General features: G+C 41.1%; 1 protein-coding gene across 3 annotated transcripts in view; it reads left to right on the plus strand.

Annotated features, from left to right (window-relative positions):
* Window positions 1-19,135, plus strand: part of LOC114655881 (solute carrier organic anion transporter family member 1C1-like) — a 107,539-nt gene that overhangs the window by 49,688 nt on the left and 38,716 nt on the right. For all 3 annotated transcript variants that reach the window (XM_028807170.2, XM_051919635.1, XM_051919629.1), the window contains 3 exons: window positions 5,754-5,881; window positions 18,790-18,936; window positions 19,013-19,111. In XM_028807170.2, the coding sequence (XP_028663003.1) occupies window positions 5,754-5,881; window positions 18,790-18,936; window positions 19,013-19,111 (374 nt within the window). The remainder of the gene's footprint in view (window positions 1-5,753; window positions 5,882-18,789; window positions 18,937-19,012; window positions 19,112-19,135) is intronic.

Here is a 19,135-nt window from a genome sequence, read left to right on the forward strand (position 1 = left end):
CCTTCTGTGAAAAGACAATGGGAAAAACATGGGGAAAAATATAAGAATTTCAGCGAATACCAAGTGGAGGCAAAGGAAAAACGTACTATTTGTTGGTTTAAACAGTGATATAAACAACAAAAGGAAGTTGATCGAGTGACAGAGTGTCAGAGAAACTCGAAAGCTCAAGTTCACAAAGTCGCACAGTGCCCGAAATAAAAAAGAAATCACATATCAAAGTCGCCGTGAAAAGGCGAGTCGTAGCCCACCGTCTGAGTGTCATATGAAAGCTTATTAGGGTACAGACAAAAAAAATAAGCACACAGTTGGAAAAAAGCACGAAATGTCAACTTTAATCTCGAAATGTCCACTTTAATCACGTAGTTTATTTTGCCATTAAAGTAGAACATTATAAACTTCATCTTAAAATCGTTTAATTTACTAGTTTCTCAAATCCCATTGTAACTAAAGTAGCACTTTAAATGCTTTGTTCTGTATTTGATCTTCTATGTGTGTGAATCACTACCTGCTTCTTAAACGGGCTTTCTCTTTCTCCGACAGGACACATAATCCATTACATTCGCGATATTACAGCTCTCTGAATAATTAAAATACTGAGATGTATACGTGATATCTTTTTCATGATGATAGGAGTTAAAGCATGTTATTAAACATGGGAACACGGTGGCGCAGTGCTTGTTCATGTCTCACGCAAGAGGCTTGCTGCGCCATGTGCGACCTTCGATGAAATAATTTATTACAGAAGTATTGTCTCTTTCAAACGTACTAACCTCCAATTCCTGTCCTTACTTTTCTTTCTCCAAATACCCAATCGCCACACAATCAGCTCTGTAATAGACGTGAAGCCATCTGTAAGCTTAGAACGCCGATTCCTCAAAACTTTTAAGGAACATTGAAATATTTTCGTAGTACATGTTTAATTATTCTATCTGTCTGTTCTTCCAGTGTCGCGTCAGCATGAGCAAGAATACAACGCAATGCAGGAACAATCCATGAACTATATAGCGCTGCGGCACCGTGTCCTCACATGTTTAATTATTAACAATACTGATTATTTAAATGAAGTTAAAGTTTTATCTGTATAATATAATCAACATATTTTGCTGCATTTCATCTTAAAAATGACATCGTCATCATATGTAAATACGCGCTTTATAAAGTGGCGCAGGTTGTGCAATATTATAACTGTAGTGCAAGTTTACAGTGAGGTGATTGTACTTATAAGTTCAAACAGTTCTACAAGGAGCACTTGATGGACTAATTGAGTGCGTTTATAGTTCTTGGGATGAAACGTTTTCTAAACCACGAAGTCCGTACAGGGAAGTCTGAAACGTTTTGCCGTGGCTCAGGCAGCCTCTGCTTCATGCTGTATACCGATAATTCTCTTTCCGATTAGCTGCTGCTGTGATTCCCCACTCAGATACAGTGATATAAATACTCCGAGTGGTGCAGTGAGAGTAATATGGAAAAAGATGATCTGTTGTGGCAACCCTTAACGGGAGCAGCTGAAAGAAGAAGAAGATGCATTGAGAGTAACAACGCTAAAGCAGTTATTGTATTTGGAATACTATGGCTATTCCCGGGACCATTATATTGCTGCAGGTTAATTACAATCAGATGCATTACTCTAATAAACAATATGCAGTTAGTTTCAGTGTATTTATTAAGCAGCATCAGGAATGTGGGTCTAAGAAAGAAAAGGGTGATCACACAGGAACAGTAGCACTGCTTTGATGCTGGGTGCCGCCAGTCTGCAAAACTGAGCGGAGAAATTGCGTACACCAGGGCATGAGGTACCGTGGAAAAGTGCGTGGCTTTATGCCAAGTTTAGGTTTTATACATCGCGATTTGAGCGTGGAAACGTTCGTACGCAACATTTCTGTGCGTACGCACCATTTATACATGAGGCCCCAGGTCTCCTTTGCCTGCTTGAAAAAGGTCTTACCCTAACAAATCTAATCCCAGCTTCAGGCTTCTCAGGCCCAAAAGGGAATTATGCCTTAAAACTAAAATTAATGGCCCCAAAATAGTACCTTTATCAGAAAGGAAAATATAAAAAAATTTGGTTTAAGAGACCAACTAAACAAGGAATCTTTACAAATAAAGTACTTATAAATATATATACTTTATTAATAAATATTTATTTGAAAAGTAAAACTGCCACAAAGGCCTGAAAAGAAGCAAAAGAAGAAAAAACAAGTCCCAGAACACAATTTGTAAAAATGATCCAATAACAGAGCAAAAAATAATCAAGAATTCAGAAAAAACAAAAAGAAATGTGATACTAATTGAAACTCCTTCACAGCTACAATGTACCACAACTGATATCTCTCAGCTTTGACCTAAATGTTTAGATGCAGCTCAGAAGTGGTGATAGTCATGGTGGCCCTGTCTATTGGCATACCACCCTCAATATGCAAGGGAAATAAGAGAGCATCTGTTCACACACACAGAAACATAATATATATACATTAAATAATTAATCAAAAAACAACACTTTTTATGAAAGGAAACCACGAATTTAAAGAAATATGAACTTAAATAACAATGAAAACAATGAATACATAAGAACTTCACATTAGCCAGAGCAGTAAGCTTGGCTGAACCATAATACTGTCACTAGAAAGGGGTTGTCTTAAGCATCCATATCTGACAACTAGCAAGACTATGCCTCCTGTCTATCCCAGTAACCCAAAAATGTTAAAATGGGAAATGTAATATAAAGTACAATAGTGCTGCAATAATATAAATATTATTTACACAAACATCATTCTCTTTATACTTGGTTAACTTTTAAGTTAAAATATGGAAATAAAATCATCAACATTTTGTGGTAGCTTGCAAACTCAAGGTTTCTGTGCGAAGTGGCCCTGTAATATCAACTTGATAAAGGATTCTGGTAAGTAGAAATGGACCAGTATTGCTCACAAACAGATGTGATACACAAATCAATCCACTACTCCAACATGGTATTTAGCTATTCTGTGTCCTTTGCTTGGAACTAATTTATTAATTTATTTAAAAAAAATACCTTTTTATTGTGAAACATAGCCCTTTCCCTTTATTATATTTTCCTGCGTGATGTTCAGGATTGCTAATTGTACATCTGTATCTGATGTTGTGTTTTTTTGTACAATATATGGTTTTGGTTTCTGGTTTGCTTACAAAACATACTTTGGTTCATATTTTTCGCCTAATACAGACAGGATATGCTTCAAACCTGTGCAACATTAAAACTTATAAACTTAGCAATTTAACTATTTCACAACAGGACATCATCTTACTCTGCTTTGCTTTTCTTTGCCATGCCCTATGCTTCATTCTACTTAAATCATGTTACTGTAGGATAATCCTGTTGAAAAAACAAACTGTCTCAAAAGAATTGATTTTTTTTTCTGTAAATTGGCTTTTTTAACTAATTGTAATCAATTAACATTAAAAAGTAATCCTGCTAAGTTTTATTAGTTTTATAAGGTTTTATGTCTCTCTTTTTTACCAAGGGATGTTGAAGGGGGGGCGGCACAGTGGTGCAGTGTTAGCGCTGCTGCCTTGCAGTTAGGAGACCCGGGTTCACTTCCTGGGTCTTCCCTGCATGGAGTTTGCATGTTCTCCCCGTGTCTGCGTGGGTTTCCTCCGGGCACTCTGGTTTCCTCCCACAGTCCAAAGACATGCAGGTTAGGTGGATTGGCGATTCTAAATTGGCCCTAGTGTGTGCTTGGTGTGTTTGTGTGTGTCCTGCGGTGGGTTGGCACCCTGCCCAGGATTAGTTCCTGCCCTGTGTTGGCTGGGATTGGCTCCAGCAGACACCCCGTGACCCTGTGTTTGGATTCAGTGGATTGGAAAATGGATGGATGGATGGATGTTGAAGGGGGATATTTTGATCTTTAGCAACTGAATATTATTCTTTAAACAACTGAATTATGAGGAAACTAATGCCTCATGCTTGATACAACAACTAAATACATGTATTTTAACAGAGTTTGCATACTTTATGTTCAAATCTGTGTTCACAGATCATTAAGAGGAACATGGAACACAAGAAAGTGTAATATTTATACATTAAATAATTAAAGACAAAAAGATCAAAAAACATTTTTTATGAAAGGAAACCATTAACATAAATAAAGAAATTCTCATATTTTGTAAATGTTTTTCAAGGAGGAGCTTTTTGTTGTCATTTGAATATAATTTTATTTCTAATTAGATCTTTTTAGTATTCTTATAAAAGTAAAGTTTCTTTTTGTAATTTATTTGTTAATCAGTGTAGCTAGTAATCCACTTTATGCATTTGCTCTTATGTTATTCTATATTTTTAAAGTGCTTTTTTTGACATTTCCTATAAAAAAGCGCAATAAAGAAACGTGTAAATGAGACATCATCGGCGCAATGAGACATCAACATTTTAGATTTTTAAAGCTGAATCTGTAGACAAACTTTCATTAGAATTTAAAATAACGTAGAAAATGAGATCTAATCATATTTACATTCTAATGCATAACGATAAATGTAATAATAATATTAACTGAAAGTGCTTTATATAGATAGTGGGGAGCCACTTCAACTACCACCAATGTGCAGTATCTACCTGGATGATTTGGCAATAGACATTATTGCAGCAGTACGCTCACCACACATTAACTAATAGGTAGTAAAGTAGTGAGAGAGAGAGAAGGCCAATTAGGGTGTACTCACACTGGGCACGTTTCTTCCATACCGTGCCCAAGTGCGATTGCCCCCACCTCCCAACTCCCCTGCTGGCCTGCACTCACACTGCTCTTATTGTTCTGGGCCTGGGTACACTTTTCTCATCACCATGCGACTTTGTGTAAAGCCAAAAAAAGATCCAAACACAGAGTGACAGCATGCATGTCGAAATGATCTTACTTATTTCGTGATTGTTTAGGAGTCGTGTAGGACAGGATAACGCTCTCCGCTCTTACTGATTTATTGAGTGTGTGCAGCGCAGTGTTTTGCTATTAATCATGCTGCACATATGAGAAGATTTTTATGGAGACAAATGATGTTAAGGGCGGAATTTGCAGCTTTTCTTGCCAACTATAATTCATGTTCATGTGTAAGGTGAGAATAAAATCCTGTTTTTAACTGAAATGGTATTGAATGAAATGAGAGTTGCACTATCTAACTTGTCGCATCATTGTCTGTTTTCCGCGCTCGAGCACATTTAGAGATCACACTGTTCCTTAATCCTACTGAACCATGCCCGGGCGCACCTCTTCCAAGCAGGCCAGGGCTTGGCATGGTTTGCCCGGTATGGTGCGATCACATTAGTCAAATGAACTAGATGTTGGGGGGTTACATGCAGACAAATGTGCTTGGGCATGGAACAGATCACTAGTGTGAATACACCCTTAGAGACAGGGGATAATTGAGGTCTGAGTGGACAAGACCGTGATATACAATTTAGCCAGAACATCGGGTAACAATTAATCTTTCTGAAAGTTGCCCAGAGATACCACAGAGAGTTAGGACTTGGCTTTATATCTCTTCCAAAGGAGGGCACCATTTTTCCAGCACAGTCTCCCTGTCTCTGCACTGGGGCATTGGTATCCATATGTAGACCACAAAGTAAGCACCCCCTGTTGCTTCACCACAACACCTCCTTCAGCAGCAACCCACTCCTTCCTGGTTGGTCTCCCCAGATATATTTAGGTTCAGTTGGATTCCCTGTTCTTAAGTGCAATTGGTATGGTGGTATGGCACGAGGTAATATCATACTGTTACTTTGTTTATAGGTATAAATTTGAATCAGCGATTGGATCCTCACTGAATTCATCCAATACTTTTTCTCCTTGTTCATTACATCATGGAGAGGATGCATCTGGTCATATAAATGATCAGTCTTCTGTCATCCCAAATTCTGGTAAGTACATTCTAGGTTCAGTAAAATGAATCAGTAATATTTTTTATTATGTCTCCTAAATAATTTTAATGAGAAGCATTCTATTCTTGTAATCTGAAATCATATTTTGAGCCAACTACACTATTAGATGCTTGCAACACTGAACATTTAGTTGAATTACTAGGAGATAATATATAGTGGCAAATTCATGGAAACATGGTAAACAAAATATTTTTATTGCATTCTTGATTTTTGAGTATTTTTCTGTATTTGATTCCTATAGAAGTACAACATCATTAGGAAGGGGGAATTCAAAGTCTAAGTGATTTAAACCATGTGGATGCCCAGCTCCTATATATTCAGTGATGAGCAGGACATAATGATAATAAAGCCAGCAAATGTATTTAAAACCAATTTGAAGATTTCCCCAGCAGCTATAATAGGTGTACACTATGATAAAATGCCATTAAATTAAAAGTTTGAAAACAAAAGAACTAAGAAGACTGATACAACATGTCTACTTCCACATTTTAGGTCCTTGTGGCAAATGGCTGTTATGATAATTTTACTTAATGGATTGTTAATAAGGTTGATAACTCATGACTGCAGTGTATAAATGTAGGCATTAACATGCTCTGTAGAAGTGTGTTAAAGTGACTTCCAAACTTGACTAACAGCCAATTTACAGATTTGAGAACTGAAATTATTATTGTACTTTTGAAGGTACCGCAGCCTGAAATGTAGAACTACCAGGTTTAAAAACAGTTTTTTTCCTACTGCCGTTCGTCTTTTAAATGAAGCATTTTAGTATTTCATTGTATGCTGATTTTAACTATGTGTTTTTATTAATGTCTTGTGCATCGTATTTTCGTTCTGCAGCGCATCTTGGATGTTCTGCTGAATGACAAATAAAATTGAATTGAATTGAATTGAATTTTGAATTGAATTGAATTGAAATTGTTGCCTGTTTTCTTAACAAGGCATCAGATAATAATGACAGGCAAATGACAAAGGAACCACCACATCTCCAGCTAACATATTTGTACTTAAATCAATGTATATGCATCATGAACTACAGTATCTGTGTTAGCAAAATGTTGTATGAATAAATGGACCAAGAAGCACAAATCTGTTTGGGACTACAAAAATATTGATAATGTTCTCAGAAAATTAAAAATCTACAATATTTTAAAGATTTGTCTTGAAAGAATGAAATCACTAACAATCCATATAATTAAATACCAAGTTTCATTGTCTTCTAGGCCTGGCTTCTAAATACAAAACTCCTTGGAATGAAAACATGTAGCCACTGAGGCCATCCAGGACTGTAACTGAGGAACTTTATCTAAGATAAAATTGAAAGGTGACAGTTAAATGAGTTTCAACAATAATATGAAAATTGTCTGTGGACTGCATTTTCACAATTTTGAAAAGTACAAATGAGTATTATTATCATATGAATACAAATTAATATGTTTCAAAATTAATTAAATAAGTAATTTAGTTTAAAATTTAAATTTCAATATGATAACATTCAAAGAGAAAATACTGTACAGTATAATGGGTTTGATCAGTGAAAGCCCAGGGTTTATAAAATCTGTAAAATTATTATAAGTTTCTACAGTCCTGCCCATGTCATTACCTCTCTTATTTTTATTGGCCTCTTAGCATACAAGCCACACATATTGCCCTACTGCTGCATTACACACTTTCTCTCTCTTTCACTTTTTATATTGGACATCTTATATTAAGCTTTCACTGCCTTATATTACTTTGTTGGGGCACTGAGTTCTTGGCAAGCGGGGCAACTCCTTACAATACTGAAAATTAAACAAGGTAGTTTGCTGCAATTGTGTTTGGAAATCTGATTGCTGGCATGGCATATGAAATGCTTCTTACAATGCTTCAAATGCTGAGAAGAAATTTTCTGGCATGGACCCTAATTTGTAAAGCTCATTCTTACAAATTACAAAGACTGAGCACAAAATGTTTTTCTTAACACTTTTATTTCCAAATTCCTGCCTGTGTTCCCCACATGGGACTGGTGTCTTGTTCAGGGATGGTTCCTATCTTGTGCTTAATGCTGACAAGATAGACTTTGTCCCTTGTAATCCTGTAACTGGAATAAACACCTTTGAGGATAACTGAATTAATGTCTATAAAGCATGTTTTTGTTTTCCCCAATGTTAAGATTAAAAGACATTATTAATAAATTTTAAGCACATGGTGTTCAGTCCTTTATTTCTTAAAATAATACTCCACATAAAAATATTTGTTTATGTCACTTATCCTATATAGTATGTAGTGATGGCACAGAAAAGAAAATGTAATCTCATGTTTTTATGAAGAACAGAGTTTTTTGATAGGATAGGTGTCCATGATGACTAATACTGGATAACAGCAAACAGTATTAAAAATGTTCATGGAAAAATCTCATGTTATTTGTGTTCCATAATCCACATGTCAAATCATCCAGTTGTATACTCATAATATCAAAACACATGTTTTTACTAAGGTATTGTTAAATTAACCACCTTTGGAAAATACGAGGGATGTTCAAAAAGTTTCCAAACTTTTTTAAAACTCTTATTTATTAAGAATTTCAAAAAGAAATTACAAGCACTTTTCTACATAGTCACCTTCCTTTGCAATTCAATTTTCCCATCGTCGTACCAACTTTTTAATGTCCAATTACTACTCCTCCTGCCTTCACCATTTCCAATGACAATATAAAACTGCGGAAACTTTTTGAATGTCCCTCGTATAACTGGATGACTTGAAAAGTGGATTATTTAACGTGGGTGACATGAGATTTTTTTCATGGACTGTTTGATATTGTTTGCTTTTATCCAGTGTTTGTCACCATAAACCCCTCCTTTTTTTCAAGAAAGTGAGGATTAAAAATATTCATTGGTCATCAGTACAAACTACATGGGGTAAGTAACATAAAGATATCATTTTTGGGTATTGTATTCCTTTTACCTTTTGTGAAGCACACCTAACAGTTGTTTCTAACTGTGTACATCCCTTTACATTCCTCTTTTTCAAATTGAAATCTTCAGCCAGATAATGCGCCATGTCACAAAACATACATTATCTTGATCCGGTTCCACAAAAATAAAAATGACTTACGTTTATAGCAGTGGTATTAATAATAAATAATAATACAGTAATCCCTCGCTATATTGCGCTTCACCTTTCGCGGCTTCACTCTATCGCGGATTTTATATGTAAGCATATTTAAATATATATCGCGGATTTTTTGCTGGTTCGCGGATTTCTGCGGACAATGGGTCTTTTAATTTCTGGTACATGCTTCCTCAGTTGGTTTGCCCAGTTGATTTCATACAAGGGACGCTATTGGCACATGGCTGAGAAGCTACCTAACTTACTTTTCTCTCTCTCTCTCTTGCGCTGACATTGTCTGATCCTGACGTAGGGGGATTGAGCAGGGGGGCTGTTCGCACACCTAGACGATACGGACGCTCGTCTAAAAATGCTGAAAGATTATCTTCATGTTGCTCCCTTCTGTGCAGCTGCTTCGTGAAGCGACATGCTGCACGGTGCTTCGCATACTTAAAAGCTCGAAGGGCACGTATTGATTTTTGATTGTTTGTTTTTCTCTGTCTCTCTCTCTCTTTCTCTGCTCCTGACGGAGGGGGTGTGAGCTGCCGCCTTCAACAGCTTTGTGCCGTGCGGTGCTTCGCATACTTAAAAGCCAAACAGCCCTATTGATTTGTTTGCTTTTCTCTCTCTTTCTGACATTCTATGCTCCTGATGCGCACTCCTTTGAAGAGGAAGATATGTTTGCATTCTTTTAATTGTGAGACGGAACTGTCATCTCTGTCTTGTCATGGAGCACAGTTTAAACTTTTGAAAAAGAGACAAATGTTTGTTTGCAGTGTTTGAATAACGTTCCTGTCTCTCTACAACCTCCTGTGTTTCTGTGCAAATCTGTGACCCAAGCATGACAATATAAAAATAACCATATAAACATATGGTTTCTACTTCATGGATTTTCACCTTTCGCGGGGGTTCTGGAAAGCAACCCCCGCGATGGAGGAGGGATTACTGTAATTAAAAAAAAAATGTTTTTTTTAACCTACCACAAACCAACAAAATAGATCTTTTAAAAGAAATGCAGAAGTTAAAGCAACAAGGCAAGCACAAAAAAGAGAAAAAGATGCAAGGTTAATTTTATTAAGTTCATTTTATTTTAATACTGTTTTTACCTGTGTTTCATTCTCAGTTTAATGAAGTTCAGTTTGATGATCAGTTTTTTTTTTTTCGGTGAATTAATCAGAGAATCATTTATTTGAGTTTTCATTTTAGCTTTAAAAAATGGCTGATTGATGAAGATTAATAAATCTTCACTAACACTGTGCCTACACAACAAGGTAATTTACACAGCGTTCTAGACATTCCATTGATTGATGTGCCAGAACACTTTCTTTCTTAATACAAGTATTCAATAAACTGAGTGACCAGACAGCAGCTTTCTATAGAAATAAAGTTAAAGTCTATTGACCAACTTAACTTTCCTTCTACCTTCTTTGGCAGGATTTATTTTTATTCTGTCACTGTCCTCCATCTCTTTGTATACACCTCTAAGAAAGCATCCATCCATCCATCCATTGTCTCCCGCTTATCCGAGGTCGGGTCGCGGGGGCAGCAGCTTGAGCAGAGATGCCCAGACATCCCTCTCCCCAGCCACTTCTTCTAGCTCTTCCGGGAGAATCCCAAGGTGTTCCCAGGCCAGTCGAGAGACATAGTCCCTCCAGCGTGTCCTGGGTCTTCCCCGGGGCCTCCTCCCGGTTGGACGTGCCCGGAACACCTCACCAGGGAGGCGTCCAGGGGGCATCCTGATCAGATGCCCGAGCCACCTCATCTGACTCCTCTCGATGCGGAGGAGCAGCGGCTCTACTCTGAGCCCCTCCCGGATGACTGAGCTTCTCACCCTATCTTTAAGGGAAAGCCCAGACACCCTGCGGAGGAAACTCATTTCAGCCTCTTGTATTCGTGATCTCGTTCTTTCGGTCACTACCCATAGCTCATGACCATAGGTGAGGGTAGGAACATAGATCGACTGGTAAATTGAGAGCTGAGCCGCACACGACAGACCGATGCAATGCCCGCATTACTGCGGATGCCGCACCGATCCGCCTGTCGATCTCACGCTCCATTCTTCCCTCACTCGTGAACAAGACCCCGAGATACTTGAACTCCTCCACTTGGGGCAGGATCTCGCTACCAACCCTGAGAGGGCACTCCACCCTTTTCCGGCTGAGGACCATGGTCTCGGATTTGGAGGTGCTGATTCTCATCCCAGCCGCTTCACACTCGGCTGCGAACCGATCCAGAGAGAGCTGAAGATCACGGCCTGATGAAGCAAACAGGACAACATCATCTGCAAAAAGCAGTGACCCAATCCTGAGCCCACCAAACTGGACCCTCTCAACACCCTGGCTGCGCCTAGAAATTCTGTCAATAAAAGGTATGAACAGAATCGGTGACAAAGGGCAGCCCTGGCGGAGTCCAACTCTCACTGGAAACGGGTTCGACTTACTGCCGGCAATGCGGACCAAGCTCTGGCACCGATCATACAGGGACTGAACAGCCCTTATCAGGGGGGCCGGTACCCCATACTCTCGAAGTACCCCCCACAGGATTCCCCGAGGGACACGGTCGAATGCCTTTTCTAAGTCCACAAAACACATGTAGAATGGTTGGGCAAACTCCCATGCACCCTCCAGGACCCTGCTAAGGGTATAGAGCTGGTCCACTGTTCCGCGACCAGGACGAAAACCACACTGTTCCTCCTGAATCCGAGGCTCGACTATCCGACGGACCCTCCTCTCCAGGACCCCTGAATAGACTTTTCCAGGGAGGCTGAGGAGTGTGATCCCTCTGTAGTTGGAACACACCCTCCGATCCCCCTTCTTAAAGAGGGGGACCACCACCCCGGTCTGCCAATCCAGAGGCACTGTCCCTGATGTCCATGCGATGTTGCAGAGGCGTGTCAGCCAAGACAGTCCTACAACATCCAGAGCCTTGAGGAACTCCGGGCGTATCTCATCCACCCCCCGGGGCCCTACCACCAAGGAGTTTTTTCACCACCTCGGTGACCTCAGTCCCAGAGATGGGGGAGCCCACCTCTGAGTCCCCAGGCTCTGCTTCCTCATTGGAAGGCATGTTAATGGGATTGAGGAGGTCTTCGAAGTATTCCCCCCACCGACCCACAACATCCCGAGTCGAGGTCAGCAGCGCACCATCCCCACCATATACAGTGTTGACACTGCACTGCTTCCCCTTCCTGAGACGCCGGATGGTGGACCAGAATCTCCTCAAAGCCGTCCGAAAGTCATTCTCCATGGCCTCCCCAAACTCCTCCCACGCCCGAGTTTTTGCCTCAGCAACCACCAAAGCCGCATTCCGCTTGGCCTGCCGGTACCTATCAGCTGCCTCCGGGGTCCCACAGGACAAAAGGGTCCTGTAGGACTCCTTCTTCAGCTTGACGGCATCCTTCACCGCCGGTGTCCACCAGCGGGTTCGGGGATTGCCGCCACGACAGGCACCGACCACCTTACGGCCACAGCTCCGGTCAGCTGCCTCAACAATAGAGGCACGGAACATGGCCCATTCGGACTCAATGTCCCCCACTTCCCTCGGGATGTGGTCGAAGTTCTGCCGGAGGTGGGAGTTGAAGCTACTTCTGACAGGGGGCTCTGCCAGACGTTCCCAGCAGACCCTCACAACACGTTTGGGCCTACCACGCCTGACCGGCATCCTCCCCCACCATCGAAGCCAACTCACCACCAGGTGGTGATCAGTTGACAGCTCCGCCCCTCTCTTCACCCGAGTGTCCAAGACATGTGGCCGCAAGTCCGACGACACGACCACAAAGTCGATCATCGAACTGAGGCCTAGGGTGTCCTGGTGCCAAGTGCACATATGAACACCCCTATGCTTGAACATGGTGTTCGTTATGGACAATCCGTGACGAGCACAGAAGTCCAATAACAAAACACCGCTCGGGTTCAGATCAGGGGGGCCATTCCTCCCAATCACGCCCTTCCAGGTCTCACTGTCATTGCCCACGTGAGCATTGAAGTCTCCCAGCAGAACGAGGGAGTCCCCAGAAGGTATGCCCTCTAGCACCCCCTCCAGGGACTCCAAAAAGGGTGGGTACTCCGAACTGTTGTTCGGTGCATACGCACAAACAACAGTTAGGACCCGTCCCCCCACCCGAAGGCGAAGGGAGGCTACCCTCTCGTCCACCGGGGTAAACCCCAATGTACAGGCTCCAAGTTGGGGGGCAATAAGTATACCCACACCTGCTCGGCGCCTCTCACCGGGGGCAACTCCAGAGTGGTAGAGAGTCCAGCCCCTCTCAAGGAGATTGGTTCCAGAGTCCAAGCTGTGCGTCGAGGTGAGTCCAACTATATCTAGCCGGAACCTCTCAACTTCGCGCACTAGCTCAGGCTCCTTCCCCTTCAGAGAGGTGACATTCCACGTCCCAAGAGCCAGTTTCTGTAGCCGAGGATCGGACCGCCAAGGTCCCCGCCTTCGGCCACCACCCAACTCACACTGCACCCGACCTCCTTGGCCCCTCCCATAGGTGGTGAGCCCATGGGAAGGGGGACCCACGTTGCCTCTTCGGGCTGTGCCCGGCCGAGCCCCATGGGTGCAGGCCCGGCCACCAGGCGCTCGCCATCGAGCCCCACCTCCAGGCCTGGCTCCAGAGTGGGGCCCCGGTGACCCGCGTCCGGGCAAGGGAAAACGCCGTCCAAAATTGTTTTTCTTCATAGGAGGTTTGTTTAACCGCTCTTTGTCTCATCCCTCACCTAGGACCAGTTTGCCTTGGGTGGCCCTACCAGGGGCATAAAGCCCCGGACAACAGAGCTCCTAGGATCATTGGGACACGCAAACCCCTCCACCACGATAAGGTGACGGTTAAAGGAGGGGTCTAAGAAAGCAGTTTAAGAATATTTTAAAATTCATCAGGATCTTTCCTTTTAATTGTGATTCACTTACCTGACTGCTGCATCTACAATTACACACTTTTCTCTTATTACTGTCAGCCTCATACTCAAAGTACTCCCAAACAGTACTTTTCCATTTATGACCAAATCTTTGCATATTCTCTTTAGGTAGCTAACAGCTGTCTTGCTTGTTAGGCTACATAACCAAATGGTGTATAGTCGTTTAATGAAATGGAGTGACAGTTTATTTCATTATTACTACCATGGACCAGAGTGTGCAAAAATACTTAGTTACATTTCTGTTACAGAACTGTCTGCAACATGCATTGAAGTTAAAGACAAATGAGAAACTGAACTAGCTTTGACTGGATTATAGTGGTGCAATGGTCTTTTAAGTGTCCTTGAGGGCTAAAGAAATATTTATCAACTATGCTGGATGATTATTGTAGACAAAAATGTGATTTGACCTGTGAGGCTGCAGTGCTTACCACTGAGCCACTGTGCCTCAAACAACAAAAGACTCAGATGGAACAATAACTACAAACAAAATACAACATATGGCCACAAATTAGCAATAAGTTAAAAAACATAGGTCATTGTGCTCACAGAGTTTTAATCTTGGGGTAGACATTAGCTCTGTCATGAGGCAGCAGCCGGTGACTGTCTCTTTCCATTGTTTCACGAGGCATCTACAGGCGTTCTATCTTTGCAGATTTTTTTCTTCCATCAAGAAGAAAGAATTGCCATAAAAATATTAAATATTAATAATAAATTATTTTGTTATTATTATTTCACAAGGTCTTGTATGTTTTCTGACTTGTGGAAGGGAAGGGCTAATTTAAGGCTTGACTAGACTCTGCACATGGTTCTTTGTGTATGCAAATTAGCCATGCTGTGCTGCGCAGTGCAGTGACTAGAGATTGAGGGAGCACACAAGAATCAGTGCTATACAACCCTTGGCAGAACTCATAATATTCTCACTATGATCAGCTATTGTATTCCTCAATTTAAAATACTGTAGATGTTTTAAATCTAACTTGAATGGCATATGACATCATCCATGCATGAAGCAGATTAGGCAGTGATCTTATGCATGTGTGAAAGTATTGTTATGCCACAATGGCCTTGCAAAGTATCATGGAGCACTGGGAAAAAAGTTTTTGACTAAGCCGATGACATGGGGAATTTACAGGAAAATAAAATCAAAACAAGGCAGACAAGGTTATCGGCTGTGTTCAGAAATTGTCAAGAACTCATAAATATGATTCTGAAGTAAACATGTGCTTACCTTTTTTTTACACTTAATGGTTTAGATGGCAAACTCTATTTACATTACTCTCTTCTATTTTACTCTCTGTATATGCAGTTGAGGTGTGTTATGATGTCATGTAATTTTCTAACCAGCTTAATCCAAATCAGGGTTACAGAGATTGGGCTAGAGCCAATCCCAACTAGCATAGGGCACATGGCAGGAGCAAACCCAGTCCATTGCAGGGCAAGCACACACACACTCAGACCAAATTTGGCTTGCCAATTCACCAAACCTGAATGTCTTACGACAGCAGGAGGAAACTGGAGCACCTGGAGGAAACCCATGCAGACATGTAGAGAACATGTAAACTCTATACAAAGAGGATCTGGGACACAAACACTGGTCTCCTTACTTCGAGTCAGCAGCACTACCGCTGTGTCACCATGCTGCTTTGTGTTATAACGTTTTGAGTCCAACAAGTAAAATAAATAAAAATAAATAATTGAAAAAATAAATGTGACTTTAATGTAGCAGTAGTTAGTATGTTAGTACATTAGGACTTTGGGCATCTCTGGGTCCATGGTTCTTGAGGTAGATCCTCCAATTAGCTGTGAACCACCCAATCTCACTGAGATTGCACAAGTAGTGACCCAGCTGAGGATAGGAAAGGCTACAGGGATCTATGGTGTCCAGGGTGAACTTCTCCAGGATGGTGGTAAGGTTATCCTTCTGGCATTGAAAGTAATCTTTGCAACTGACTGGAAAACAGGACTTGTCATCCCTATCTGGAAAGGGAAGAGTGATCGCCTGGATTGTGGTAGCTGCAGGTGGATAACACTGCTATTGGTGCCAGGTAAGGTCCTTGTTGGGTCATCCTCAATAGGATCTGTGAACACTTGCTCACCTACCAGCGACCAGAGCAGTCTGGTCTTACACCTAAGAAGTCTACCATTGACCGCATCCTGGCACTGAGGGTTCTCATTGAGTGCAAACGTGAATATCGGCAGAGTTTCTTTGTTGATTTTCGTAAATCGTTTGACTCATTTGATCGAGCTGCCCTATGGAACATCCTGAGACTTTGCGGGATACCCCAAAGTTGCTGGATATCATGGCCGGCTTTTACACTGGTACTGTGAGTGCTGCGCAGAGTGGAGGCAGAACATCTGCATTTTTTCCATTTGAATCTAGGGTTCGTTAGGGGTGTGTTCTTGATCCTGCTCTGTTCAGTGTTTGCATGGACTGGGTGTTGGGTAGGGTCATGGGGTCCAGTGGCTGTGTGGCATCTGTTGGTGAAGAGAGATTCACTAATCTTGACTTTGCCGATAATGTTGTGATCTTTGCAGAGTCAATGAAGGCTCTGATTGGGGCTCTGGAGAGACTGAGTGAGGAGTCTTGAGTGTCTGGGCTTGCAAGTGTCCAGGATAAAAGCCACGATCCAGGCCTTTAATGACCTCTTGGGCATAGCCATCAGGAGTATGTCTTTCTGCGGAGGGAATTTTGACCTCGTTGAAAGGTTTACTTACCATTGCATAGACATTCATGCCTCTGGTGACTCTTCCTGTGAAGTCAGTAGGCAGATTGGGAGAACATGGGAGGTCATGAGGCTGCCGGAAAGAGGTGTCACGCTCCCAATATCTTTGCAAGATCTCGAGTTGGTTCGTTCTGTGGTGGGTGTGGCAATGCTCTGTACCAGTGCATGCTCCCCTACCAGACCTGACCTGACCTGTATTTAGTAATAACTTTTCATTCATTCATCAGTCTAAACAGATACAGTGAATGTAGATCATGACCAGAATTAAAACAAAATTGCCCTAGCAGCTTAACCACATGCTTTTTTAATAGCTTATTACATAAAACTAGATTATAAAACAAAAAATTCAAACTTGGTTAAAATTGCCGTAAATCATAACTCTGCATTTGCATCAGCATCTAAAAATATAATTAAATTATGGAGTTGGCAAAAATGACCACTGACCAGAAATGTATTTTGTTTTTATATTGTAACAAATAACAGAATGCCTATTTAGTTGTACTATTTAGTTTTCATTAATAACCTTTGTCCTTAGTTTTTAAAACTCAGTTTCATGTGGAAGGTCAGAGAATCATCTCAATCCATAGTGATTCAAATGTGCCAAGTAGAAACCGGCACATTCAACATTTCAGCTAAAGCCAGTGAATTACTTTCAGAACCAATTTTTTTTTTTTGTTTCTAATATATCTCTGCAAATGCTTTGCTCTTTTTCTTCAGTCAAGAAGATATAAATGCCATCCATGTGTTATTTTTTATTATTATTATTTTATGGCATCTCATGTGTTTTCTAATTCTGGGAGTTGTAGAGATCGGACTCTTTTAAGGTTTGTTTCCAGCATGCATAATTAGGTGCACAACATTCCAGAGAGTGAGTGAGGACACAGGGATCTGTGTTTTATACTAGATGACAGTGCTTGATTTGCATGGGTACTCTGTGCTGCGGGTCATTGTTTGAGATTCGAAGTACCAGCAGTCAATGTATGCATACTGTGGTGTGTACCGAGATACCCACAAAATCTACAGTTTATTATCCAAATAAATAGTTTCAGACTGCATCCTGTGCATTGGCTTAAAGTTTTTATTTGTGATACTTAGGTGCAGTTTGGGGCGGCACGGTGTCGCAGTGGTAGTGCTGCTGCCTCGCAGTTAGGAGACCCGGGTTTGCTTCTCGGGTCCTCCCTGTGTGGAGTTTGCATGTTCTCCCCGTGTCTGCGTGAGTTTCCTCAGGGTGCTCCGGTTTCCTCCCACAGTTCAAAGACATACAGGTTAGGTGCATTGGCGATCCTAAATTGTCCCTAGTGTGTGCTTGGTGTGTGTGTGTGTGTGTGTGTGCGTGTGTGTGTGTGTGCCCTGCGGTGGGCTGGTGTCATGCCCGGGGTTTGTTTCCTACCTTGCGCCCTGTGTTGGCTGGGATTGGCTCCAGCAGACCCCCGTGACCCTGTAGTTAGAATATAGCGGGTTGGATAATGGATGGATAGATAGGTGCAGTTTCTGCATCACAAGTTTATTGTAACATTCATTGTTTGTCCACTTGCTTACTTGTATTTCTGAGTGAATTTATTTCTTTATATATATATAACTAGCTGGATTGCTGTTCTTGTTTTGTTTGTTGTAAACATTAGTAGAAGTTAAGAGAAGTGTAATGCTGGATTTCTTCATTTAGCAAATAAATTATCATTCCTCATTTAATTATAACAGTTGTTACAAGTGATTTAAGATGATCCGCTGTGGCAACCCCTAACGGGAGCAGCCGAAAGAAGAAGAAGAAGTTACAAGTGATTTATAGGTTAATGTTATTGTTAGCAAGCTCCTATGCAAATTCTGATAATAGCAGAAGAAGGGGTATTTTTTATTTTATCATTAAAGGAGATAAGCCTGTGAATTTGAGCTACTATATAATAGCAATTGCCTGCACAGTTTCCAGATTATAATCCAATAGTGCACCTTTATGATGAAATGGAACAGTAGGTTCCCAGCATGAATGTGTGGCAAGACACCTACCTAAACTGTGTGATGCTTTTCAATCGGCATGGACCACAATCCTCTAGAAATCTTTCCAACAAAGCATGTTGAATGCTAACTTCCTTTGGGCTGAGTCTTTACGAGTGTCATTATGGCAGTGTCATTACCATCTTCATCACTTCATTACTCTGTTTCTTGACAGGTTGTGAAAAAGAGGCAGGGCTGTCCACATGGATCTATGTTTTTCTTGGAAACATGCTGAGAGGCATTGGGGAGACTCCGATACAGCCATTAGGAATTTCTTATGTAGATGATTTTGCACTTGAAGAAAATGCAGCTTTTTATATTGGTAACTAAAAAATCATTTTCAGTTATTTTGGTGACTTTTTTATGGCCTAACGTTTGTATCTTTTCTATTTTTCTAGGTTGTGTTCAAACCATCTCAATTATAGGTCCAGTGTTTGGATTCTTACTAGGATCATTGTGTGCGGGGATATTTGTTGATGTTGGCTTTGTGGAAATGGGTAAGTTTAAAATATGAACACTAA

Source organism: Erpetoichthys calabaricus, chromosome 1, assembly GCF_900747795.2.
Source record: "Erpetoichthys calabaricus chromosome 1, fErpCal1.3, whole genome shotgun sequence".
In the NCBI taxonomy this organism is placed as follows: Eukaryota; Metazoa; Chordata; class Cladistia; order Polypteriformes; family Polypteridae; genus Erpetoichthys; species Erpetoichthys calabaricus.